The sequence below is a fragment of the Podarcis melisellensis genome, assembly GCF_964234715.1.
Source record: "Podarcis melisellensis genome assembly, chromosome: 6".
NCBI lineage: Eukaryota > Metazoa > Chordata > Lepidosauria > Squamata > Lacertidae > Podarcis > Podarcis melisellensis.
In genome coordinates this window covers 13,405,930-13,433,408 of record NC_138538.1, presented here as the reverse complement: position 1 = coordinate 13,433,408, position 27,479 = coordinate 13,405,930, and the positions used below count along the sequence as shown (strand labels likewise).

Below are 27,479 nucleotides of genomic sequence, written 5' to 3'. Positions count from 1 at the left end.
CTAATCAACATTTTCTTCTTGATTAAGCCAACGTTGTTTGATGAATTGATCTAACCCATTAATTGTTTGGATTTTGCAATCCCTGGAGTAGTCAACGAAGCAACGTACAGCCTGGATGAGAAAGTTATGGCCTTGCGAGTGTTGTTGGACTCTACCTCCCATCATTCCCAGCCAGCATGATCAATGATCAAGGATGAATGGAGTTGTAGTCCAATGACATTCGAAGGTGTTATGTACTGAAGTTCTCACCCTGGGCCAGCAGGGGGATACTGTAGATAGTTATGCAAATGAAGGATCGAAAGTGACGTTCAGTGATTGGATAGCTTGTATGCAAATGAAGGATCAAAAGTGATGTTCAGTGATTGGATAGTTTTAGAAAGTTGCTACAGTTACATTGTTCTGGAGCTCTAAATAAGCAGGCTGACTGAGCTCCTCAGTTCAGTTCTGTTCTGGCCTTTGAATAAACAAGAGCTGTTTGAAGAATCGCTGTGTCGTCTGATATGTTCGCCCACAACCTAACAGAAGGCCCACAGGTTCTCCAACCCTGGGGTAAAATATTGGTCAAACAGTGATTTTTGAATAGAAAACTTTAGCTGCAAGGGGACAAGGTGTCACTCTAAGGGAGCCATTGTAAACAAAGGTTATTTACTTGAAGTGTGAGTGACCCATGGTTGCCACCATGTCTTCTTGCCTTCATTTTCCTTCTTGTTAGCATCATCCCCTGCAAAAGAGCCCAGGAAAGAAACTACTCAATAAAATGTTCCCATGGACAGGCAGTTAAAGCATGGCCTGCAACCCCACACATGATTCATGAAGAGAAGGCAACATAAGAGGTCTGCCTCCAGAGTTTCTGAAAAGAGATCAAACTCAAGAATGGAAATCCTCCTTTCTGTATAGTTTCTAAGCCACTTGATTACAAAGGCAGACTTCAAAGTGTGTGGGCAACTGCAGAAGGCAGAAGGGGCTCCATAAAATTTCCTTCATTGACCTCCTTCCATAGCTCATTGCCTCTTCCTAAGGCTAGCCAACAAACAACACATTATGCAAACTTTTATTGCTTCCGGACTGCCACTGTTTTGGGGTGTAGCTCAATCCTACATACCAGCAAATTTAGGTCGTGCAATTAAAGTGGAATTGGAGCTCTTGCACCATGACCTGAAACCTGCCCCTCCCCCCCCATGGACTTTCTGCAATGAGGAAAGTGATGAAGAAATGCACTGGAAACCATTAAGCAGCCATTTATCATTTTCTAATAAGTTACATTGCAAGATACATGCCATTTAAAAGTAAAACAAATGTTTTCCACCTGAATCCTCTGCTTTTTCAGATTCTTGCACAGCTTCTGGCATCCATTTCTCCAAGGTGGTGAGATTTCTCTTTGGTTTGATCAGCTCCAGCCTATAGATTCCCCACAGAAAAACAAACACTGCCTTCATTCACAGAGCTTGCTTCCAAACACAGCAGCAAGCAGGCATTCTCACATGTTACAACCTGAATGGGCTTATTATGTAATAAGATCAAGACTTGCCTATTACTTGGGGGCGTGGCATTTATTAGAGAAGAGATCACCAGCTCCCATCCAGCAACTTTAATTGCTCTTCATCTCTTTCACAGAGATAATGGAGCAAAACAGGTGGAGGGGGATTTTTAAAAAAAAACAACTTGTGACCAGCATTATGACCCACAGAGACCAGAAGCAGGGCCCATATATCCAGAACTGCAAGCAATTCATATCACTGATAAATGTGTACCTTCCCAGAGATGCCCTGAGCAGCTAAGTTCATACTACACACAGACCACACTGCAAGTCAATTTCATTCAGTTTCAGTATCTGTCCAAGATGCTGTCCTTTTTAAGTACTATTCAACCATCTCTCTGTTTCACTAGCTCATTTTAATACTCGGACTGTATTTTAGAGGTTCAGAAAAGTAACAGAAATATGTTGATGTTACAGATAGGTAGCCGTGTTGGTCTGCCATAGTCAAAACAAAAAAATTCCTTCCAGTAGCACCTTAAAGACCAACTAAGTTAGTTCTTGGTATGAGCTTTCGTGTGCATGCACACTTCTGGTATCTGAAGAAGTGTGCATGCACACGAAAGCTCATACCAAGAACTAACTTAGTTGGTCTTTAAGGTGCTACTGGAAGGAATATGTTGAAGTTGCCTTCCCAACCACTTCTGAGTCGATTGTTATACAATTCTGTAAATAAATGTTGAGGTTGCAAGACTTACTGCTTCTTCATGGTTTGCATTGATTTTCTCTCTTCTTCCATCCTGAGTTCCACCACCTTTTTAAGCTTTACTTCAAACAGCTCAGCTCCTCTGCATGTACGAGACAATTTCGAAACCATCTTATCTACCTTATAGGTCACATTTGGATGCAAACTGGTAAGAAAAGCCAACTTCATGTTTCTTATTTCTGAAGGAAGAAATCTAATTTTATTTTCCTAGCATGGGAGCTATTCTTCAGTGGTAGGAACCCATACTGCTCCAGAAACCCATGTAAGAAAGGAATCATGTGGTTTTGACAACCAATATGGTTGAGAGAGATGCAACCCCATCAGTTGCCTAACATGTCTGATTGCTTCCTACCAAAGTCATGTTGTTTAAGCAGCATAGGATCTAGGCACAAGGAGGCCACAAATCACACTACTCCAGTAACTTATAAGAAAGGCTTACATCTCACAGCAAAGGAGCAATCTAGGTCAACTGACTCTTCAACAGCCCAGTTCCACCCAGATGGCTTATTCATCCTACCAACTTGGTTGTGTGAATTGGTCTTCAGTCTGTAGCATTGATTCCATCTCCTATCTCAATAACAATCTGCAATCTTGGACTTCCGGGTCGGCGCCATCGCCGAATGGCGGGCCGCCTCCGAGCTCCGGAGGGAGCCTGCTCGGCAGGGGCTGGGTCCTACCGCACCGGCGATGCGGGGACCCTTAAAAACCACGGCCACGGAGGCCGTGGACATGGAGACTCGGCTGGCACCGTCAGCGCCCTCTCGATTCGTGAAGGAGCCTTTTTAAAGGCTACGGATCGGGTGCCGGGGAGGAGCGTGGTGCTTTGAGTCCTCTGCTATCCCTGCCGAGCGCAGCCGCATGCCATCCGGCGGAGAGCGCTGACTTCTTCTATTGAAAATTTGGACCCAAAAGAAGAACCCGTGAGTAATTGGAATATGGACTAAAAAGAGGGATAAATTTTTAGAATTTGGAGCGAACGGGGGAGGTGGAAAAAAGGAAGTCAGCCCCCCCCCCAAATTGTAGAAGAGCCAAAACAAAGGACTGGATAACTAAGATCGAGAGGAACCTTATCTTGCCGAACTAGCAACTTCGCGAGGGAAATTTATAAGATTGAGCTGGAGGAGAAAAGTGGAATTTGTATTAAAAAGCAACCCCCCCCCCGGAATCCCTGGAGCGATTCGTGAAAATGCCTGGAGAAGAATAACGGAGGTTTTGACAGCTGTCAAAGAGCTGTCAAAACGGAAGAATGAAATTGAGACTTTGTTATGAGGACTTTGCCGGTTACATTTGTTATAAATTGGAGATAAATTGTTTCAAATAAGGATTTATAAGTTATTTGGACTGGCGGATGTGATCTGGAAGGGAACTTTGTTATTGTAATCCACCTAGAGGAGCTGAGGGACATTGCATGTGTTTTCGACGGGAAACTTGAACAGTTGGATAGAACTTTTAATCTCCTGGGAAACTGCAGAAATGGAACATTATTTTGTCTACAGACGCCTACACTTTACTGGAAACAATGGATTAATCTGTTGAAAAATGAAAGGAACATGATGTAATGTTTTGCTCCTGAATAACAAGCCTCTGTAGAGACACTAGAAGCCTTTGGAAAAAGAACATTTCTGCGAGGGAACAGGGAAGTAAAAAGGAGGAGAGTGATTGACAAGAACAAGGAAACAACAAGAACTGGACAGAACTGGAGTGGGAACATTTGGGATATCCAGATTTGACAAGCTTATGGATATAAAATTGGAGTTTATACTCCTGGATATAAAAATCTGGATAGAAGAAATGGGCCCCCTTTGATAGACTCCTTCTATGATTGGACATCTGTAATTTAAAAAAAATAAAAAGACCGGTAAAGAACCAGAGGGATGTGGGTTTAGTGAAATGTGGGTTCATCAGGAAGACATTAGAAGTGGAGGGATAGGAGGAACGCAACAGGGAAAGAGGGGAGGGAAATTTGGAATCCAAAGGTTGTAAAATTATTGTTTGTTTTTCTTCTATTTTCATCTGTACTATATTTGAAAGGGGGGAACTCGTGGAAGGGAATAGGTCGACCTTAGGGGATGGAAATTTGGATAAATTGAGTTATTGATGATGAGTGTATTTTGGGAATAAGAATTTGTTGAATATTATTGCTTTTTTGGAAGATTTGGAACACAAGAGGGGGGGGAGGGGAAGTCCTGGATATTGGAAAAAGTTTATGAATTGGATTTTATTTGTTTTAATTTGGAAAACCTTAATAAAAATTATTTAAAAAAAAAAATAACAATCTGCAATCTTGTTCGGACTTCATACATCTTTGCCACATACCTGAAGGCCAAGGTCTTGGCAGCCTTAAGATCTGCAACAACATAGAGGTAGTAGTAGCTAGTAAAAATTCTACGCTGGATTAGCAGGAAAGTGAAACATATCGCATCCCAGGTTATTCCTGCTTCCTTCTCAGGCAGTTCGCATATTTCATCCTCAGGTGGGTCTAGATAAGAGGAAACACACAACATATTCTCCATGTGGCCAGGATGTGAGTGGAGTTTCCTTATTGTTCTAATTATGCTATTCAATGTGGAGGCCAGGGACAACCCTTCAATTTTGTAGGGGTGACAAAACATGGTCAATAACTGCTGGGAAAGAAGCAAATTGTAGCTTCAATTTCAGATCTTTGTGTCATTGTTGAAGTTCACTGATGATCATCAATGGGGAATTTGGCATACAAGCAATGTGGAGCACAGGTCATGTTGTCTATTTATGCAAGTATCTAATCTGCATTTAAACACACACACACATACACACACACACACACACACACAGACACACACACCAAAAAAAATAAAAATGAAATGCAGCTATGCATTGAAATCTGCACTTCTCTGAATTTTGCAGCGCAGTTCTCTAAGCAAATGATGTGTACAAAAGTACATATATCGGGGAAAGTGTACATAAAAATAAATATATTAATAAAAATAGTCCATTATATTAGAGATAATTGCTTGCAAAAATATGTATATTAGGTAAAAATGCATGCAAAAATCTAAACATTAGCTCACACTTTCATTAAAAGCAGGATGTTCAATGTGTTAGAAAAGTAGGAGAAATTAGGCAAGAGATGAGGGACATAATATATAACTGTCTTCATGGGAGAAGTTGTGGAGGAGTAAACTAAAATGTACAGCTTGTTACACTTTAAGAGAAAACTATATGAAGATGATATATAGATGGTATTTAACACCAAATAAGTTAGCCAAAATGTACAAAACTAAGTCTGTGTTGGAAGTGCAAAATGACAGAAGGAACGTTTTTCCATATGTGGTGGACTTGTAAAAAAGCTAAGAACTATTGGGAAATGACATATGATGAGATTAAAAAGATGTTCAAGTTGATGATTCCCGAGAAACCCAAAGCTTTTATTTTTAAGAATTATAGATAATGATGTACCAAAAGAGTTGGTTAATTTATTTATGTACAGTGGTACCTTGGTTTATGAACTTAATCTATTCCAGAAGTCTGTTATTAAACCAAAACCATTCTTAAATCGAGGCGCGCTTTCCCTAATGACGCCTCCCACCGCCGTTGTCCTTCCAACATTGGGATTTCGTTCTTAGACTGAGGTAAAGTTCGCAAACTGGGACACTACTTCCGGTTTTGCGGAGTTCATAAACCGAATAGTTCATAAACAGGACTGTTCTTAAACCAAGGTACCACTGTATATAATGACAGCAGCACTGATACTTTATGCCTAAAGATGGAAAGAAGAAGTGGTTCCAACAAAGGAAGAATGGCTTTTAAAAATGATGGAGTATGCAGAACTGGCAAGTATTACAGCAAAGATTAGAGACCAAAAAAATTCATTGAAGGCCAGAGATGCTTTATTGAGTATTTGAAGAGCTACTACAGCAAGATGAAAACATGAGGACTTGAAATATAGAGCAACAGCATTAGTGATTAAGATAAATAGGTTAAAATGGATGTATTGAATAATATATGTGAAATATGCAGTGTTCAAGGATAAATATGGAAACTGTGAAAGGGGAGGACGGGAAGTCAATGGATAAAATAATTTATGGTCTATGTTAAAATCTATAAAGTGTGTGTGTGTGTGTGTGTGTGTGTGAGAGAGAGAGAGAGAGAGAGAGAGAGAGAGAGAGAGAGAGATAAGTTTTTTGGTTGTTTTTTTTACAAAAAACTGTGTTTTTTACAAAAAAACAGGTAGAAGAAAACTGTGTTTCCCATCAAAAGTGTTGATGTAAGTTGAAATGTCAGAGGACCTCTCTTTCCACATCCTACTTACCTACGTCATATCCCGGTATTGTGCAGAACATACCAAAGGTCTGAATTAGCCAACAATGGTTTGTTTGTAATTTACTAAGATATGCACATGCTCCAATCTGTGGGCAAAGAGGAGGGGGGAAAGATGACAGTTCAGGGGGAATCTAATGCATTCCTCTAAGCTCCAGACTGGCCCTTTCAAACCAATACAGTGAGATGATGTTGATGATTTATTTCTTGTAACCCTCCAATCTGGCTGGGTTGCCCCAGCCACTCTGGGCAATTTCCAACAAAGTATAAAAGAACACACCAAAGCATCAAACAATAAAAGATAGTATGAGCAACATCTCAGGTTAAACAAGGGTCATCCTTGTGCATTATTTCCACATCTAAATAAACATGCAATTGCACTTGTACCTATCCCTAAGGTGGCTTACTGGAGCAACCGAGATCACAGTCCGTTATGGGACAATGACTAAGGGTAAGGTGATAATTTTGCTCAACCTCTGCTAGCTTGACAAATACATACAGCAAGGAGGTTCTTTGCAGCTATAACCAAAGCTGTGTACGCGATCAGATAGTCCCACAGTCTGAGTATGTCTTTGACTGGCTTCAGCTGGAGGCTTTGCCCAAAACGCATGAAGTAGAAACAGGCCAGGAGGTAGCCCACACAGAAGATGTTGATCCTTGTTGTCCCGGTCATAAAAATCAGGCAAAGGACAAACCAAAAGTGGTATCTGAACAAAATCACTTTCACCAAATCCAGGTAAGACCTGAAGGAAACAAGAGATGAACAAATCACAAATGGCATAGCTGTGACACGGGGGCATTTCCAGGTGCCCATTTGGTTGGCGCTCAATGGAGCTGATAGGGTAGAAGGTAGGGAGGCTACCACAAGGGGGAGCCAGAGCTAATGGTAGGCGAAGCCAGAACCAATGGTAGGTGGAGCCAACTAACTCTTCTTGTTTTGCCCCCATCCTGCTCCCTACTGAATTTTGCAAGGGCGACACTCAGGAAGCTGACAGCCAGTGCCACCTTCTGGACTGGTTGTAAGTAATTAGGAGCTTGGAGAGCAGAGATCCACTTGTCCTAATGGACCAGCCTGCACATCCAGATGGTCATTATTTCATAGCAGATCGATGGTCCAGTATAAATCCACACTAACACACTATTATTGCATCAGTGATATGTTGCATAATATACCTGGGGGAAAGCTACCAGTCTGGAGGGGGCTATGTTATCATGAGCAAGCATTTCTGTTACGTGGCTCTCATATGTTCACACAAGTGTCACTTTGACTTCTCCTAATGGACAAGTTGGTAGTGGCGCCCACCCTGTGGAACACCCTCCCTTCAGATGTGAAGGAAATAAGCAGCTATCTTATCTTTAAAAGTCATCTGAAGGCAGCCCTGTTCAGGGAAGTTTTTAATATTTAATGCTGTAGTGTTTTTAACACAGAGTGGCTGGGGAAACTCAACCAGATGGGCGGGGTATAAATAATAAATTATTATTATTATTATTATTATTTTCTTTATGGAGCAATCTCTCTCTCTCTCTCTCTCTCTCACACACACACACACACACACACAGAGAGAGAGAGAGCACACAAACTCCTAGGCCCCAAATACAGTTTCTTGCCTGCAGTGGATAAAGTTTGGTACCAGACTGTACTCGCTTAGCCCAGCTGGGTCGAGGCTGTGGCTGATCTCTACATTGTCTCCCGCCTGCATCCTCACAACCAGCTTATTCTCATCTTCAAACACCTGCCACTGGAGAGAGGCGGCGAGCAGAAGCAGGAAGTCATCTGCAAGCGGGGAGAAAGGAGGCAAGGAAAGAGATTTGATTTATTTGGAATATTTTCTCCCTGCTTTTTAATTGTAAACTTTCTTTTTTAAAAAAGAAGGTAGAGCAACCCAGGTTTGTTCTTGGCTTACTGCTCATGGTTTGGTTTGAAACAAACCATCGCGCGGCTTTGGACGACAGAGCAAATGGTAGCAGTAGCAGCGGCAGTATTAAACAAATTTATGGACCGCTTCATAGGCTTTGTACAGTAAGCTGGTTTCTCCACACAAACACCCATCTCTGTCCTACATCTGGGCAAGCAAAGGACATTATCAGAGTTCAAGGACAAGCAGACAAAAACACCCAAAAGGTCTGGAAAGAGGAAGTGTGGCTGAGGTGGGAGTGTGGTGTGGAGAGAGTCCCAAGGGCCACACAGAGAACTTTGGAGGGCCACATTTGACAACATGAACCAATAGGCCAGCTCAGTATATAAGGTAAAGGGTAAAGGGACCCCTGACCGTTAGATCCAGTCGTGACTGATTCTGGGGTTGCGGCGCTCATCTCGCTTTATTGGCTGAGGGAGCCGCCGTACAGCTTCTGGGTCATGTGGCCAGCATGACTAAGCCGCTTCTGGCGAACCAGAGCAGCGCACAGAAACACTGTTTACCTTCCCGCTGGAGCGGTACCTATTTATCTACTTGCACTTTGACATACTTTCGAACTGCTATGTTGGCAGGAGCTGGGACCAAACAATGGGAGCTCACCCCGTTGCGGGGATTCGAACCGCCAACCTTCTGATCGGCAAACCCTGGGCTCTGTGGTTTAACCCACAGCGCCACCCGCGTCCCTATAGCTCAGTATATATCAGTTTGCTATTAACCCACCCGGCTTTTCAAGTTTTCCCATGTTACCTGACAAACTACATCTGGAAGAAACAGTATTAACGCCTGTTAAGCAGGTGTCCCATGACTTTACAGATTATACTTACAAAGGAGAAAACTAGCATCCGGCCTCTTGGCAAAATCGGGCAGATACAGCCACTTAATCAGATTTGAATGGAGCAGCCAGTGAGAGGTTCTCCACGGATAATCTGCCAGTAAAGAGATTATCTGCATTACACAAAGCATCTTAAACTAATTTCCGAGCTTACTGTCTGGGCACATTTGATTCACAGGGAACTGCCAAGAGGCAAAACTTTGGCTATCCAGCAGACGGCAGAGTCGCCCTTTTGCTCATCCTAAATTAGATGACACGCCCCCCTCCGAATGTACTTGCCCTGCTACCTGCTAGAACACACCGTTCTGCATGTACCTTGGCATAAAGCAGGTGGGAGACCAATGCAGAGGAGATACTGGAAGGCTGCGATGCTGGCAAGAAAGCAACAGTATTTGGGCCAGGCTTCAGCCATGGCTTTCCTCCGCCGGCGGCTCAACAGGTAAATCAGCCAGCTGGCATGGATGAGGGCATAGAAGTCCATACGCTGCCTAATCACATTGATGGCAACCACAAAGCAGATCTGAAAGAGCAGAAGAGGGGGGACGTGTTCAGGAGCACCCCAGGTGTTTTTCATGTGCTTCCTGTGCTCAGAAAGGAAACTGCAATTGGCAAGCTGAAATCCCATACTCTCCAACATTTCTTCAATGAAAATAGGGACATCCTATTTATTTATTTATTTATTTATTTATTTATTTATTTATTTATTTATTTAAGTCTGTTTATTGATCACAAAAGAATACCTATTTTAAAATTACAAATCAACAGAGGCAAACCCTGTGTACATTGAAATAATGAAGACAATAAAATACACCCATGTGACTTCCCTCTACTACAACTCGACTTCTTATGAATTAACGTATATTTTACATTGTGACATTATCCTGTTTGTTATCTATCCATTGTTAGTCTTACTTTTAATTGGATCATTTTTACATATTTAATCTATGTATATCAACATATTTATGTATTCCATTATTATTATTATTATTATTATTATTATTATTATTATTATTATTACTCCGCCCATCCGACTGGGTTTCCATAGCCCTCTGAGCAGATTCCAATATATATAAACATACTAAATCATTAATCATTTTTTAAAAAACCCTTCTCTATACAGAACTGCCTTCAAATGTCTTCCAAAGGTTGTATAGTTACTTATCTCCTTGGCTTGGAAGTTCTACAACTTTCACATTTATCCAGTGAAAACGGGGACATCCTACCATATCTTCCAACATTTCTCCAATGAAAATAGGGACGTCCTAAGGGGAAACGGGACATTCTGGCATCAAATCAGAAACCAGGACGGCTTCTGTAAACACAGGCCTGTCCCTGGAAAACAGGGACACTTGGAGGGTCTGAAATTCAGGGACATCGTTTATAACTGTGCTGGTAACAATAGTGTAAAGGTAAAGGGACCCCTGACCATTAGGTCCAGTCACAGACGACTCTGGGGTTGCGGTGCTCATCTCGCTTTACTGGCCGAGGGAGCCGGTATACAGCTTCCGGGTCACGTGGCCAGCATGACTAAGCTGCTTCTGGCCAACCAGAGCAGTACACGGAAACGCTGTTTACCTTCCCGCTGGAGCGGTACCTTTTCATCTACTTGCACTGTGCACTTTCGAACTGCTAGGTTGGCAGGAGCAGGGACCAAGCAACGGGAGCTCAACCTGTCGCAGGGAATCGAACCGCCGACCTTCTGATCAGCAAGCCCTAGGCTCTGTGGTTTAACCCACAGCACCACCTGCGTCCCTACAATAGTGTGGTCTGGTATAATTTCTGCGGAAGAAAATGCACCTGGGGGAGGGAGTAATTGCATCCTAAGATCTGGCTTAGTGTTTTAATCTCTAACCAACCAGAATGGCTATGAAAGGTGTCTGATGTAAGACACTGTATGTGTTAAGTTGTGGGTTGTTGCTGTGAATCACAAGTGCGGAGAGAGTGATGTTGCACTCAGGTTCTGACTGCAAGCTTGCCATAGGCAATTGGTTGGCCACCATGAGAACGGGATACTGGGACAGATGAGCCTTGTGCCTCATTCAGGAAGGCTCTTGTTTCATTCTTAATGAAAAGTGAGGGTGGCAAAGAAGGGGGTCGGCACAACAAAATGGTGCAGGAATCTAAACAGCATGTGTGTGTCTTGACTTCTGCTGCTTATGTACAATAAGCTGACTTAAGGGGGCGGGGCTAATGAGGCCTAGGAGCTTGCACAGTGGTAATCAGCTCGTCCCAGCCAGGCCACACCTCTGGTGAATTTTCAGGGGTCATCGATCTTTCTCTTAAAGCACTACCTGGCAGATGTTTAGTTGTGGTGCCCTTCCCTTCTGCAAAGCCCGGAAGTGCCGCTGCTTCCACAGCTGCTTTTAATTTGTTGCTATTTCTTCTTAAAAAGGGAAAAGTTTAAAAGTTGAGGGAGTAGATTTATTTTTACAATACGATAATCTTTATTGTCATTGTCCCATACAGAACAACAAAATTGAAAAAATCTACATCACATTCAAAAACCAACAAGCCTGCTATCCCACCTATCCTAGCCTGGTAACCCCCCTAAAAACTCTGATACCCCATAATTAAATACAATATACCACCACAGAGACTACCTTACACTGTGTTTAAAACCAAAATTGCATTTGGATAAAAACTGTTTCTCAGGCAGCTAGTCCTAGTCTTTATAACCCCTGTACCTTCTTCCAGAAGGCAGAAGCTGAAAGAGATCATTTCCAGGGTGCGCACTATCCTGCACTATCTCTGCAGCTTTCTTATGACACCTGGAAGCATAGATTTGATCCAAGGTGGGAAGAGATTGTGTAAGGGTGGGGGGGAGGAAGGGAGGAAGGGAGGAAGGGAGGAAGGGAGGAAGGGAGGAAGGGAGGAAGGGAGGAAGGAAGGAATGAAAGGCATATTTTCCAAACCAATAACGGCTGAAAATTGGGCGGGCAAGGAGGGAGGATTCCATATCATTACCAACCACATCAAGAACCACACTTTTGGATCACATGAGTTGACAGTGCTAAATAGTTTGACCCTGGTTTGATTCTGCTGAACCTGTAGTGGAAGGGTGACTTCAAATTTATTTTAAAATCACAAATCACATTTTTCCAAAAGGAAGGTGGGAGCAGTCTGAAAGCAACAGCTTCAGAGGAACATCACCTCACTTCTCAAGAATAGACGAGTGCTTTCTTTCCTTTACTGCAATTATGAAAAATACTCTTTAAGCTAGTAAATGACATTTTGTGTGTGTGAAAGAAATATAAAAAGGAGTGAGCCAATGGCATCTGTACCACCGGGGGGGCTTACACAGAAACATCTGGTCTGTGGGCCAGTTCACACTGCTAAATGTCTCTGTGCAGGTGTGTATTAAGTAAAAGTGCCTCTGTGGTGATAGCAATGGCTGCCAGTTCACCATTTGCACTGTCCAGTTCTCAGGAGACTTCCTTCCTTTGCATGTGGGCGACACAAACTGCTTTCTCTCCCCATTCATGAAACTGGGTACATATCAGGCAATGTGAGCTAGCTCCAGTCAAAGGTTTGACCTGCTTGGCTCTCAGATGTCGCACTGAAATGTGTCCCTCTCTAAACCAAACCTCTTTTGACCTCCAGCCTCCCTACCCAGCTCCTCTCTTGCTAATCATTTTTTACCTCTAGTCCAAACTTGTAGAAACTGTAATTGGCAAAGTATTTGATGCAACTCAGGAGCCCATCATCCAGATTCTCCCGGGCCGTGTCATAAAAAACGCTCCCCGTGGGAGGCGGCATCAGTTGGTTCTGAATTCGGTAAAAAAGCTGGTGGCGATGCACTGTGGCCTCTAGAGCCATAAGAATCAGAATGGCGAGGTGATTCTACAAAATGAAAGAAAGAAGAACACTTCACAAGAATGCCCAGGAAACAACAGGAACAATGCCTGCCCCACCCACAGCTAGATTATTCCTTATACCACAATGAATGTGAGTTGGTTGGTGGCTGACACAAACCAAGGGTCTGGACAAATATCCACTCTACCCAGTAGCAGGGCCGGCCTTCGTATGTATGACTCACACATAATCAAGTGTTTTTGAAGTGACTGTAATATCTAAGTGTTTACTTACCCTAACATGAGTGTTTAAACAAGATCCATACCTTTAGACATGGGAGAACATTGTCACTGCACTTCAATAGCCCGCCAAACCAATGCGCTGGGTCAACAGGGGCCTTGTACAACAATGACTTTTCCAGTAATTCATCCATGTTGGTGTAGTGATAATAAGTCATATTTGAATGAAGCCCCTGAGGAGACAAGCATTTCTAAGTGTAGGTGTGCCATATCTCAAAGAGTAAAAACCAGGACATCCCCATTTTGCCAGTTTGCCACCATTTTTACACCCCCCAAAAATGTGATTTTTTTCAGTTGATTTGCCCAAGGTCCAGGACAAAGCTCCACCTTTCAAAAATTCCCCCCAGACATCAATTCCGCCTTTGAAATCCCGGTAATGTCTGGGAAAATCTGGCCGTATGGCAGCCCTATCTAAGTGACATCAGCTGATGGGCAGGTGGGTGGGGAATGGCCTCGCGAGCCAAAATGGACCCTCAGGCAATACCCAAGTTTGGCCGTGAGTTGGAGATTCCCCAGCCCTGCTCTAAGGAAATCACAAGCAAGCACAGAAAATTCTTCAGAAGTTTGGGTCCTTGGTACATTAGAATGCAGACCTGTGTGCAGTTTGAAGAATATGTCAGAGGCTTGACAAATTTCAGCTGGTATGCCATTTTACAGAAGACCATCATGCAAGACCAGAACGTACAGATCCTGGAGGCGTGTGGGCACAGCTTGGAATATGGAAGGGCAAATGCCCAGAGGATGAAGAAAGGGTAGTTCATCAAAGACACCTGTGAGCCAATGTCAGAAACAATGACTGGAGTCACTTTGCAATAAACATTTTAATACATTGCAGTTATGGAAGAAGTGGGTGCTAACATTTTGCCTGAACAAGGACCAGTAAGGTCACGTATGGACAGGGACACCAAATTCAGATTCCAAAGTAGGTTCAGATGATTTGATCTAGGTGGAACATGACCCAGATCAGATTGTGGGTCTACTTCACAATCCACAGCCATGCACATGCGTTTCAGAGCTGCCTCTGAACGCTTGCACCAACTCGCAAGTACTTTTAAAAAGATCTGTGTGTTTTCACACAGATTTCAAAGAATCTGCATGGAAAGGGGTTGGGGCAGACTTAGGCCCATTCCCATGAAGAACTGGGATGGACCAAACTTTGATGGGCCTGTCCATTATTTGGTACAGATATATACCGTATTTTTCACTCTATAAGGCGCACCAGACCACAAGACGCACCTAGTTTTTGGAGGAGGAAAACAAGAAAAAAAGTATTCTGAATCTCAGAAGCCAGAACAGCAAGAGGGATTGCTGTGCAGTGAAAGCAGCAATCCCTCTTGCTGTTCCTGGCTTCTGGGATAGCTGCACAGCCTGCATTCGCTCCATAAGATGCACACACATTTCCCCTTACTTTTTAGAAGGGAAAAAGTGAGTCTTATAGGGCAAAAAATACGGTACTTCAAATTAGGAAGCCCTGTGTCATATGGCACAGCCTCGAAGCTGCCCTCCCAAAACAGGCATCACTGCAAATCACCTGGATGGCATTGGGACAGGGCAGGTTGGTGGCAAGGCCAGTGCTGTGTGGACCCACTGGCAGGAAACAAGAGACCCTTGGCACCAGTACTGCTACCGGCTCCATGGCTTCAGGACCACTAGCACTGCAAAGTCAACACCTGAAGAATCAAGCATCACCCTCTTGCGTGTTAAAGGTTTCTCCAGCAGAGGAGCTAAAAACATGATCTGTCTGCAGCTTAATTACATTTCAGACCTTTGCTGGAGCAACATCCTAGCCTGCTGCTCTTGGGTCCAAGCTCAGGAGCTTGTTCCAACTCCATTCAGAGCTGTCCATGGTCCAGACCTCCTTGCCTGGATTTTCACTCTGCTTTCTGGGTCTCCCTGCAGGCTTTGAGTCAAGCATGATAGTTATTAGTTTACCTCGTGTACAGTGATCCAGATAATCCAAGTGGACAGAATCTTCAGGATGTGGAGCTCCAGAAATCGCCAAGCGAACGCCTGCATTGCTCGAATCGTTGCCAGGAGCTTCAGGAGATGAGGCACCACACTGTCAACTGCTTCTGTCCATTTGCTCATCTTTTCCACTAAGGAAACGGGGGGGGGGGTAACTTTAGACGGAGATAAACAATAGACGGAGAAGCCAAGTTTGATTTGCAAAGAGGAGGGCTGAAGGAAGAGCATGGCAATCGGCAATAAGGCAGATCTGCTGCTATGGCTTCCCATAATGAGTTTAATCTGGTGAAGGTGATGCCCTCAGTTCTGCTTTAACAATACAAGGAGTGGCGGAGGAGCAACCTGGAACGCATCTATGCTTGCAAGAAGCAGGCTGTATCTACTAGCATAAACCAAAATGGCGGGCTTGTTTCCATGCTTAGTTATACTTTCAGCACAGGAGCTAGCTGTTCATCATTACCCAGTTTCGCCTGGTGGCACTTCCCCATGTTTTCACCTACTGCTGAGTTCTCAGGCTTCTCCAGTCCATCTTCAATGTCATCTTGTAGCTGTTCAGCAGCCAGCCTGTGGAAAACATAGGAAAACAGTAAAAAGCTACCGTTATTGCATGGCCAGCGTGGCTTTGCTTATGTTATTGAGTAGGCCTAGATTTTAGCAACACACTGGTCTGGTTCACCCAACACGATGAGCCAAAATATGTCTGGCAAACTACGTATGGCCTGGTCATAATTTACGCAAGCTTGGTGTATGGCTATACCTGAGGATACCAGCCTAACTATAGTTGCTCCAGTCCAGCTCCAGTTAGGCATGAAGAATGAGATAATGCACTGCTGATTTTGCAAAAAATGGGGGTGTGCACATGAATATGCCATACAATGTGTACCCCTTCAGTGCAGATAGACTAAAATCCTCTTCGTAAGGCTGCAATCCTAACACCACCCATCCATGGGGCTTTGTGGTGACACTGTTGCATTCACAGTCCAGTCGTGCTGGCAGCCAAGGGGGGCAGGATAATTGGGTTCAATTCCGGTGCCAGCTCCAGGATGCCATAGAAATCGGGTCCAGATTGGGCCTGCTGCTGCGAGGCTAGATTGGAATCCAGCAGATCCTATTCCAGCTCAGTCCAGCCCACCTACAAATTCAATAGGGGGATGGAGGAAGGGATAAGTTACCACAGCCGGTAGGAGGCCCACTTAGTCAGGAGAGTGGAGTGGAGGGGTGCCTCTGCTCAGTCTAAACCCCTGACAGCCTAGTGCAAAGAGGCCTGTGTTTATCTGTGCAAATGTTCCAGTATATGCTCTCAATTCACATTCCAACTCCTTTATGGGATTCAGGCAACATGTCATGATCTTCTCTGCATCAAAAGACTTAGAAGGTCATGATATATAATGAGTTGAAGAAAATGTTCCAATTAACATTTGTAAAAAAACCCTGAAGCTTTTTTGCTAGGGATTGTAGGAAAAGACCTGCCAAGGAAATTGAAAAACATCTTCATGTATGCGACAATGGTGGCAAGAGTCTTAAGAGCACAAGGATGGAAGAATGAAGAAATCCCGACTAAAGAACTGTGGCAAGAGAAACTGATGGACTATGCGGAATTGGTGAAATTGACACACAAACTATGTGATAAGGACAACTGTGATTTTAAAGAAGAATGGGAACTCTTTACAAAGTATTTAAAGAAACAACAAAATGAACTGGACTCCTTGGCAGGTTTTGAATAAACATACACAATTTTTTATTGGTAATATATAGATAGATAAATTAAGGATATTTACAATTTTATAACATGCAGAGAATAACAGGTGCTGAAAAACCAGAGAGAGGAACTGAGGGAAGTCGGGTGGGTTTTTCCTTTTTGGGGAGGGGGGAGGGATAAAATGAGGATGATATGTCTTTGATAAATCTGTTATGTTGAAATTCCTAATAAAAAATATACAAAAAAAAAAGACTTAGAAGGTCAAACAAATTCAAATACGTTTTTATTTGCCGTGTCCCTCGTTTCAAGCTTACCTACTTTGTAGCTTCAGGATGTGTTCCTTAAGCCTGAAAATACAGGAGAACAAAAACACAGTATCAAGAATTGCATTATAAACCCAAAAGACTTGAAAATGGGTGGGCGGGGAGTCAGAAGAAACCACAGAACAGTGCACAGATTCCATCTGGCAGGGCTGAAATGCTCATGCAGAAGGAACAACTGGAAGAGTGCAGTCTTGAATTCCTCTTCAGTTTTGGAACGACAAATATTAAGCCAGTGCACAACTATGTGGTGTTTTTAATTTATTGTAATCTTATAAAATTATTTGTGAGCATTCCCGTTTTGTACAATGATAATACTAAACTATTATACAGTGGTACCTCGGGTTACATACGCTTCAGGTTACAGACTCTGCTAACCCAGAAATATTACCTCGGGTTAAGAACTTTGCCTCAGGATGAGAACAGAAATGGTGCAGCAGCAGCGGGAGGCCCCATTAGCTAAAGTGGTGCTTCAGGTTAAGAACAGTTTCAGGTTAAGCACAGACCTCCGGAACGAATTAAGTACTAAACTGAGGTACCACTGTATTTCTTTTTTAAAAAAACAACAACTTCACCTGCCTTGAGTACTATACACCATGACATCGGGTAGGGAGAAGGGTATCTGCTGTCATCTTATACAGGGCCAGCCCAGCTGCTTCCTACTTATGAATGCAAATGTTCCCATCAAGCCCAGCCAGTTTGGTCAACAAACAAAAGTAGGAGCATCGCTGGCAGTCCCAAGATAGCCTAAGAGCATCATCCTGGCTGGATTGTTCCAGGGAACATTTTCCAATTAACACAGCCAAAAAGATTCCCAGGAACTTTGTGCAATGTTTTTCTTTCTAATTTTCCAAGTGGTAAATAATTTCCGGTCTATAGGCTTTGCAATGTCTTGGCTTTGTGAAAACGATGAGCAAACAGCAGGCTGTTCAAGTAGACTAGAATTCTCCTGGGACTGGCATTTGCCAGCATATCTACCTGGGTGGCTGACAGTGACACTATGGTGGAATCTAGACACATATAAAAAACGTTGTGAAAACGCTTTTGAAAAATATATTGAATTTGCCATAGCTCACCATCGCCATCTCATGTCACATTTGTACAAATGCACTATACAACACACCTAAAACGTTTTATTTGCAGCTGCGTAGCTGAGTCCTATGTGATTTCACCCAGCCAGCCTATAATGGGATAACAGGCAGTTATCACAGAATAAGTGTTGGGGCAGAAGACTCATGGAAGAAATTCTTCAAAATAGTACCCCAGGTTAAGTACTTAATTCGTTCCGGAGGTCCGTACTTAACCTGAAACTGTTCTTAACCTGAAGCACCACTTTAGCTAATGGGGCCTCCTGCTGCAGCTGCGCCACCGGAGCACGATTTCCGTTCTCACCCTGAAGCAAAGTTCTTAACCTGAAACACTATTTCTGGGTTAGCGGAGTCTGTAACCTGAAGCGTATGTAATCTGAAGCATTTGTAACCTGAGGTACCACTGTAGTGGTCTGGGGAAACGGAATCCTAACCTGGATCAATTGAGAAATCACACCAGATCACACTTAGGTTTTCCCTAATGGAGCAAATAGCGTTAGGGAAGGGGATTTTCACTGAGGGCCAGTGAGCCTTCTTGCTGTCCCAGTCCTGATCCGTACTGGGGCTCCCTCACAGATGATGTTTGCCAAACTTTAAGGAGATGGGAAATTAGAAATCTTAGTTATTTCATTCAGATTGTTCCCCTGTTTTCTGCTCTTTCCTTCCTCATAATTGCCCCCTTACATACAAAATTTCAGCCGTCCACTGTTTGATGTTCTTTAATCTCCTTCCTGTATTCAGCTTCACCCTGCCCCCCTTTATATTAGACATATGAAGCAGATTACAAGGGAAAGCATTAAAAAGATTAACGAGAGAAAGCCAACTCACATATTAGCCAGGAAATGCACATGCGTCTCAGTGTTGCTGTCACTGGGGAGAAACAGAACATAACCTCAATACTTCACTCCAGTTGCTGCAGGCTACCACTACATGACTCAAGAGTATTTTGCTTTTAAAACAAAAAACATTCTCTGTCTCACCATCAGTATCATAGGAATACTAGACCTCTACTCTACCCAGGTGCCGTGACAATGAATTAAAAACAAAATAAGATGCTGGATGTAGTACTCCAGATGTGCTCTGGCCAGCACAAAATGGAGTGGAATTATTGCTTCTCATAGTCATTTAAATCACATTCAGTGCACATTTAAAGCACGGGACTTCTCCCAAAGAATCTTGGGAACTGTAGTTTGTTGAGGGTAGTGAGGGCTGTTGCTCTGTAGGGATAAACTACAGTTTCCAAGATTCTCTGGGGGAAAGCCATATGCTTTAAATATCTGGTGCAGATGTGGCCTACATGTTCCTTGGTGGTGGATGGGACACACACACACATTTCCAAATGTAAGCTGCACAATCACACAATCACACAATCACACACACAAATGCACAATTATCTGTCATTGTAAAACATGAATTCATGGATCATGCATAGCACCTTCCGGAAAGTGGCCTGATGCAAATATTAGTCAGATCTGTGGCCTTCAGGAAGTCTTCATGGAAGTAATGAAGCTGCAAGATGCAAGCCAGAAGGAAAGCGCCAGGGAGCAGAATCCGTGCAAACAGCTCAATTGTGCTGAACCGCTCAAGACCCAGGTCTTTTAATCTGTCAAGGGGGGAGGAGAGAGAGCCACCCATCACAACCCACTGGGAGGTAATTCACACAATAGGTTCTCAGTGTTAAGAAGGCAATGACATCGATTCTGCCCTGTGTTTGTCCATGTGACGCTGTTTCCGTTCTGCTGCAATTTGGCTTCTGGCAAAAACTATGTTATTTGTCTCACCGCCTGCTGAGGTGGAATTTTATGTAATCAAATTTTGCAATTAATTGCAGTATCATTACCTTAAAGGTAAGGTAAAGGGACCCCTGACCATTAGGTCCAGTCGTGACCGACTCTGGGGTTGTGGCGCTCATCTCGCTTTATTGGCCGAGGGAACCGGCGTACAGCTTCCGGGTCATGTGGCCAGCATGACTAAGCCGCTTCCGGCGAACCAGAGCAGCGCACGGAAACGCCGTTTACGTTCCTGCAGGAGCGGTACCTATTTATTTACTTGCACTTTTGATGTACTTTCAAACTGCTAGGTTGGCAGGAGCAAGGACAGAGCAACGGGAGCTGACCCCGTCGCGGGGATTTGAACCACCGACCTTCTGATCAGCAAGTCCTAGGCTCTGTGGTTTAACCCACAGCGCCACCCGCGTCCCTTTGTCATTACCTTACCCCACACCATTAATTTCAATGTTGGGGCTGTTTGTTTCAATGCAAGTGAAACGCCGTGCAGGGAGGGGGAAATGGCATCACTTATGTAGCGCTTGCAGAATAAAATTAGCAACAACAGTGAATAATAATTGCATTCCCTGGACTGATTTCCATTCTGGACATGGAATGAATAAGTGAACATCAGCAATTTCTGCTCCTGTTTCCATTTCTTTCAGCATTTTCCCTACTCAAGCTACCCAATCATCCCAGTGAGATCCACCTAGTGCCACCATTGCCATCCTTTTGGTTCCAGGTAAAAACGTATTTCTTCTGCAAGGCATTTGACAGTTTATGATGATACACTGGACGATATGGTTTTGCAGCTGTTTTATTGATTCTGTTTTATGGATATTGCAAAGCATTGTTCTTTTTTCTTTCCTTTTCAATTCTACGTCGTGCTTTACGTTTCAAAGTTTTGTAAGCTGCTTAGTGACACTGTTGCATAGCAAGGGACTAATAAATTGAATAACTGACATAATCATTAATAATAATAATTCAGTCCCTGAATTTACCCAGCGTACAATAATCACTAGTTTAGATGTGAGGGGCTCCCCCACCCCTTTTCATTAGGAATAGTTCTACTGCTCTGGTACTCCACGGATAAATAATGTTTGATATGGCAAATTCTGAAAATTATGTTCAAATTGCACAGCTCACAATCCCAGGTCTCTGCAGGAAATTTTTGTGTGTGTTTCCTGGTATTTTAAGCCCCTCTCTCTCACACACAGGCAACCATCTGTGCTGATTAGTTCCTGTTGCAGAGGTAGCACCAAAATGACCCAATTTGGTTGCCCAAATCCTTCCTCCTGAGAAAGAGACAGGTTCAGCCAACAGGGGGCAGAATTAACCCTCTTATAAAGAGCCAGAAAGAGAGCTCTTTAGGCAGATAACCCAGGGAAGAACATCAGAGTCACAGCAAGCTGGCAACTTAATTCAACAGCAGCAAAAATCTACATTTTTAATTATTATTTTTTACTATCGCGCAATAGACCAGAGATGCTATAACGAATTTCAAGGTAAAATTTGGATTTGAATATTTTAAATGAGAGCCAGTGTGGTGATGCTGTTACCGTGTCAGAAACAAAAGATTTGGAAACCCAGCTTCAAATCCCCAGTCAGCCACGGAGACCACAGAAAATAAATAAAACAAAGCCCTTACCTCTCCTCTGATATCGCCAAGGTGTTTAGGAAAAACGCTGACACCATCTCAAATTGATAGGCATAGATAGCAATGAGCACCACCATGGAATAAAAAACAGTTGTGAGCCAGAAACTCTTCAGGATTCTTCTCCACATCTCATAATGAACCTGAAACCACATTTCCACACACCTTTAGTACTGGTTGTGAACACAGTATGGTGGGCATTTTAGAAATGCATTTGTATAACAGGTGTGGGCTGGGCAAGTCAACCTGAACTGCAAAGAACTCAGTGTTCCTCCGCCCCATTCTGAAAACAAAATTCGACCCCAAACCACAGAAAGTAATGAAAACATCATAATAATCTGGGCCAAATGGATGAAAGTGGGTATCTTCTAGTGGTCTTGTAGTAAGGTTAAAGCATACTGGGAAATGATATACTGTATAATGAATTGAAAAAGATGTTTAGAATAATATATATATATATATATATATATATATATATATATATATATATATATATGCAGGTTTTGGTGTCCTCGGGTGTCTTCCCGTGTAAAAGTTGGGGTGTCTAGGCGACGTTTCGACGAGGTCTCACTCGTCATCTTCAGGCTGGTGCTTTCGGCTTCTTGTTACTGGAACAGAGCAGGATCTCAGTGTTTGAGTTCCTATAAATACTGTTGAGGGGGTGTGGTGTATAGCCTCCAATGTTCTGGGCAGAGAGGAAGTTCCCAGGCTAGTGTGCCTTTTCTTCTTTTGTTCCTTAATTACTTGAGGGATATCTTGAGTGATTTCTTGACGACACCTTTGTAATTTGGCCACACGGGAAGGAAAAACTGGATAGCTTCCTCACACATCTCAACAGCCTACACCCCAAAATACAATTCACTATGGAAATAGAAGCCAACAACCAACTTCCCTTCCTTGACGTCCTAATCTACAAAAAACCTGATGGCTCCCTAGGACACACTATCTACCGGAAAAAAACACACACCAACCGCTACTTACATGCACAATCACACCACCACCCTGCACAAATAAACTCCGTAGCCAAGACTCTCATCTCCAGAACCAAACGCCTGGCTGACCAAGACCACTTGACAACTGAGTTACAGAATCTCTCAAATGTGTTAATTGCCAATGGATACCAGCAAAACAGGGTTACGAAGCTAATCCAAAAAGAAACACCCCCCAAAAACCAAGACACAGAAGAAAACAATGGCATGGCCCTCCTTCCTTATATCAAGGGCACTACAGATAAAATTAGCAAAATCCTCCATAAACACAATATCAAAACAGCCTTTTGCACCAACCAAAAAATAGCCAATATCCTCAGAAACCCCAAGGATAAAATCCAGTTGGAAAACCAAGGGGTCTATGAAATACCCTGCAAAGTCTGCCCAGCCACGTACATTGGACAAACAAACAGACGAATAAATGCACGTATCGCAGAACACAAGAATGCCGTCAAAAAAGAAGAAAAAACTTCCTCTCTTTTCCAACACATGAAAGAAACAGGACACGAAATTAATTTTGCAGATTCCAAATTGCTCTTTAACATGGAACATCACCACAAGAGAATAATCATGGAAGCCATCGAGATAGAGAAACACCCCCACAACATGAACAAGCGTGACGACACATCCCGCTTGCCAGACATCTGGAAATTAGCCCTCCCCACAAAAACTGACACCAGATCCAGAGGCACACAGAACGCCATCACCAATCAACCACACCAGACCCAAACCCAGACCCTCTCCACAGATAAATTACAGACACCATCCAGTAGCCAAACCATGGTGGCACCTCCGGATGCTGCACCCCCCTGCAATCCCTACACAGATCTGGCTGACACAGGCCACAAAACCACAGCTCGCCCCTATACACGAAGCCAAGCCAGAGCACAACTAAGTGCAGTACAGCCATCTTCTCAAAAAAACTCTTCACAAAGTTCAAGAGGTCAAGACACAAAGACTTTAGCAACTAATCCACACCTAATGACCCACCTAAGTGGTACTCAGGATATCACTCAAGAAATCACTCAAGATATCCCTCAAGTAATTAAGGAACAAAAGAAGAAAAGGCACACTAGCCTGGGAACTTCCTCTCTGCCCAGAACATTGGAGGCTATACACCACACCCCCTCAACAGTATTTATAGGAACTCAAACACTGAGATCCTGCTCTGTTCCAGTAACAAGAAGCCGAAAGCACCAGCCTGAAGATGACGAGTGAGACCTCGTCGAAACGTCGCCTAGACACCCCAACTTTTACACGGGAAGACACCCGAGGACACCAAAACCTGCATTCCTGTACCCGTGAAAATCTACGAAAGCATATATATATATATATATAGTGGTACCTCGGGTTAAGAACTTAAATCATTCCAGAGGTCCGTTCTTAACCTGAAATTGTTCTTAACCTAAGACACTACTTTAGCTAATAAGGCCTCCTGCTGCCACCACGCAATTTCTGTTCTCATCCTGAAGCAAAGTTTTTAACCCGAGGTACTATTTCTGGGTTAGCGGAGTCTGTAACCTGAAACATCTGTAACCCGAGGTACCACTGTGTGTGTGTGTGTGTGTGTGTGTGTGTGTGTGTGAATTATAGGGACAGAACTACCCAAACTATATAGAAATTTATTCATGTACAGTGGCAAGAATGTTACTTGCCCAAAAATGGAAAGAAGAAAGGAATATGCAGAAATGGTGGGACTTACTGGAAAAGTAAGAAAACAAGATAACAAACTTTTTATAAAATAATGGAAATGGTTTATTTAATATTTACAAAGAAACTGTAAACAGATAAGAACATTGGCAGGATTATTGTACCCTGCAGGATTATTTTAATAACCTGCAGTTTTATACGAGTATATATTTAAAGTAGATGAATAAATGAGTAAGTTAAGTTATTTTGGAATATGCAGAAAATATAAAAAATGGGACTCAAATTGGCAAAATATTGGGAAATTTTAGAACAAGATGGTGAAAAGTTGAAACTTCAAAGCTATGAGAAGCTAAAGCATAAAGTTCGAGATTAGTTACATTATCGTCAGATAAATGAGACAGGAAACTAGGTTTTCAGAAGGAGAGGTCAAAGTTAGAAACAGAATTGTTAGAACCCAATACTAAGAACTTGTCTAGAATGTATAATTTGCTGCTGAAATGGAACACACAGGACGAAACGGTGAAATCAGCTATGATTAAATGGGCACAAGACATCGGTCATGATATTATGTTTGCTGACTGGGAGCAGTTATGGACCACCGGTATTAAATTTACGGCATGCAGTGCCTTGAAAGAGAATATAATGAAAATGATCTATAGGTGGTACATGACCCCAGTCAAGCTTGCAAAGATCTACCATTTGCCCAATAATAATTGTTGGAAATGTAAGGAATCTGAAGGAACTTTCTACCACCTTTGGTGGACCTGCCCAAAGATTAAGGCCTACTGGGAAATGATCTATAATGAAATTAAGAAAGTCCTTAAGTGGACATTTGTAAAGAAACCGGAGGCTTTTCTCTTGGGTATGGTCGGCCAGTTGGTACCAAAGAAGGATAGAACATTCTTTATGTATGCAACCACAGCAGCAAGAATCCTGTTGGCAAAGTATTGGAAGATGCAAGAACTACCTACTCTGGAAGAATGGCAGACGAAGGTGACTGAATTTATGGGACTGGCAGAGATGACCGGCAGAATCCGTGACCAGAGGAAAGAGACAGTGGAGGAGGACTGGGGAAAATTTAAAGTATATCTTAAAAACTGTTGTAAAATTATGGACTGATAAGATGTGAAGGGGTAAGAAACAGAGAATTACAGCTGTAAATGATAAGGGTAAGGAAATCTAAAGAGAGTTAATTAGAATTGATTGATGGGTTGCTAAAAGAAAATGGGAAAATAAGGATGCAGTGAAAGGGAGGTATGGGGAAGTCAATTTTATTTGTATGTATTTGTTTTTTTTGAAGCGTGTTTGTTTTCTTTTCTGTTTTGTTTGTTGTATGTTTTGAAAATCATTAAAAATCATTTAAAAATATATATAAAAAATGAATTTCAGGAACCGCAGAAAGAGGGGAAGGAAGTCAAATTTTGAAATGTTAAAATGATTGTACTATTATTGAAATGTACAAAATTGAAAATCAGAAAGAAAGAAAGAAAGAAAGAAAGAAAGAAAGAAAGAAAGAAAGAAAGAGGGTATCTTTATCGCAGTCTGCATCCTTATTGGAACTATGTTTACACTGTTCAGAGAGAGAGAGAGAGAGAGAGAGTTCATAGATTTATAGTTGGAAGGGACCCTGGGGTCATCTAGTCCAACCCCAGAAGGTTGCCCACAAGTGCATGCAGACTCCATGCCTGAAAAGGCTCCCTACTCCTGCTTCAAGTTCTGTGAAGCACTGTATTCCGCAAATAGCCTAAACTAACTAAACTGACAGCTGACAGCTGACAAAGAGCTCATAAACTGCTGCTGCAGTTTTCTAATAGGATAAAGCAGGAGTGCAAATGCCTCCGATTTCCAGGTTTGCTTACCTGGTACAAAGCCACACAAAGCAGAAAAAGCACAATGTAAAGAATTTTGTACAGGGCCACTTTGCCATTGAAGCTGACGATAAAGAACATGACAGAGCAGATGTAAATCCAGTATTTCACAAGCATCCCCTGCAGCGCAGAACCAAGGATGCCCAAAAGAAGGTTTTGCGGATTGTCCGTTTCTGCAAGAGAAGAGGAGAATCATTCAGAAGCGTCATCAATATCACCGAATCGTTCACAAGTATGCTCTAAAATAAAACTACTCCTCTCCCTCAAAAAACCGTTTTTCTTTCTCACTTATTATGCTTGCCTGTCACCTTCAAGGTTGCAACTCAAGTGGAATGCTCAACAAACATGGTGTCAGGAATTGCCCAGTGCTTAGAAGCAGACAAAAGCCTTGCTTCCTTATTAATCACCTTTGCTCTTCTGAACTAATTTTCCTGGGGTTGCCCCTGGACTGAATACAAATGGTAAAACCCGCCTTTGAAAATACATATTAATAATAGTAGTAGTTCAGGGCTAACTTTAAAGGTAAAGGTACCCCTGCCCGTACGGGCCAGTCTTGCCAGACTCTAGGGTTGTGCGCTCATCTCACTCTAGAGGCCGGGAGCCAGCGCTGTCCGCAGACACTTCCGGGTCACATGGCCAGCGTGACAAGCTGCATCTGGCGAGCCAGCGCAGCACACGGAACGCCATTTACCTTCCCGCTAGTAAGTGGCCCCTATTTATCTACTTGCACCCGGGGGTGCTTTCGAACTGCTAGGTTGGCAGGCGCTGGGACCGAACGACAGGAGCGCACCCGCCGCAGGGATTTGAACTGCTGACCATGCGATTGGCAAGTCCTAGGCGCTGAGGTTTTACCCACAGCGCCACCCGCGTCCCTTTTAGGGCTAACTTTACTAAGCATTAAATCTTCTTACCAGCCTCCCCATCTACTCTCACTCCCTTGAGCAATTCTTCCTCTTTTCTTTGCCTTTGTTTCTGCATCATCCACTGCTTTAGCAACAGCCAGAAGGTAAACAGATATAAAATCTGCAATAGAAATCACACAGACATTTTAATAACAACAACTACCACCACCAACACCACCCCACACAACTGAGCCAACTCTAGA

The 27,479-nt window shown here is 43.0% G+C and overlaps 1 protein-coding gene across 1 annotated transcript in view; it reads right to left on the bottom strand.

The window, feature by feature from the left end:
• LOC309372749 (piezo-type mechanosensitive ion channel component 2-like) overlaps window positions 1-27,479 on the bottom strand; it is an 87,229-nt gene that overhangs the window by 26,461 nt on the left and 33,289 nt on the right. Inside the window, exons 12-31 of the mRNA XM_081916575.1 lie at window positions 27,286-27,397; window positions 26,366-26,547; window positions 21,862-22,010; window positions 19,883-20,050; window positions 19,276-19,317; window positions 17,354-17,386; window positions 15,801-15,904; window positions 15,308-15,471; window positions 13,969-14,145; window positions 13,402-13,548; window positions 12,924-13,124; window positions 9,600-9,804; window positions 9,277-9,378; window positions 8,145-8,310; window positions 7,036-7,279; window positions 6,529-6,625; window positions 4,557-4,719; window positions 2,233-2,322; window positions 1,307-1,398; window positions 650-721 (exon numbers count right to left, since the gene is read on the bottom strand). Of these exons, the coding sequence (XP_081772701.1) occupies window positions 650-721; window positions 1,307-1,398; window positions 2,233-2,322; window positions 4,557-4,719; window positions 6,529-6,625; window positions 7,036-7,279; window positions 8,145-8,310; window positions 9,277-9,378; window positions 9,600-9,804; window positions 12,924-13,124; window positions 13,402-13,548; window positions 13,969-14,145; window positions 15,308-15,471; window positions 15,801-15,904; window positions 17,354-17,386; window positions 19,276-19,317; window positions 19,883-20,050; window positions 21,862-22,010; window positions 26,366-26,547; window positions 27,286-27,397 (2,710 nt within the window). The remainder of the gene's footprint in view (window positions 1-649; window positions 722-1,306; window positions 1,399-2,232; window positions 2,323-4,556; window positions 4,720-6,528; window positions 6,626-7,035; window positions 7,280-8,144; window positions 8,311-9,276; window positions 9,379-9,599; window positions 9,805-12,923; window positions 13,125-13,401; window positions 13,549-13,968; window positions 14,146-15,307; window positions 15,472-15,800; window positions 15,905-17,353; window positions 17,387-19,275; window positions 19,318-19,882; window positions 20,051-21,861; window positions 22,011-26,365; window positions 26,548-27,285; window positions 27,398-27,479) is intronic.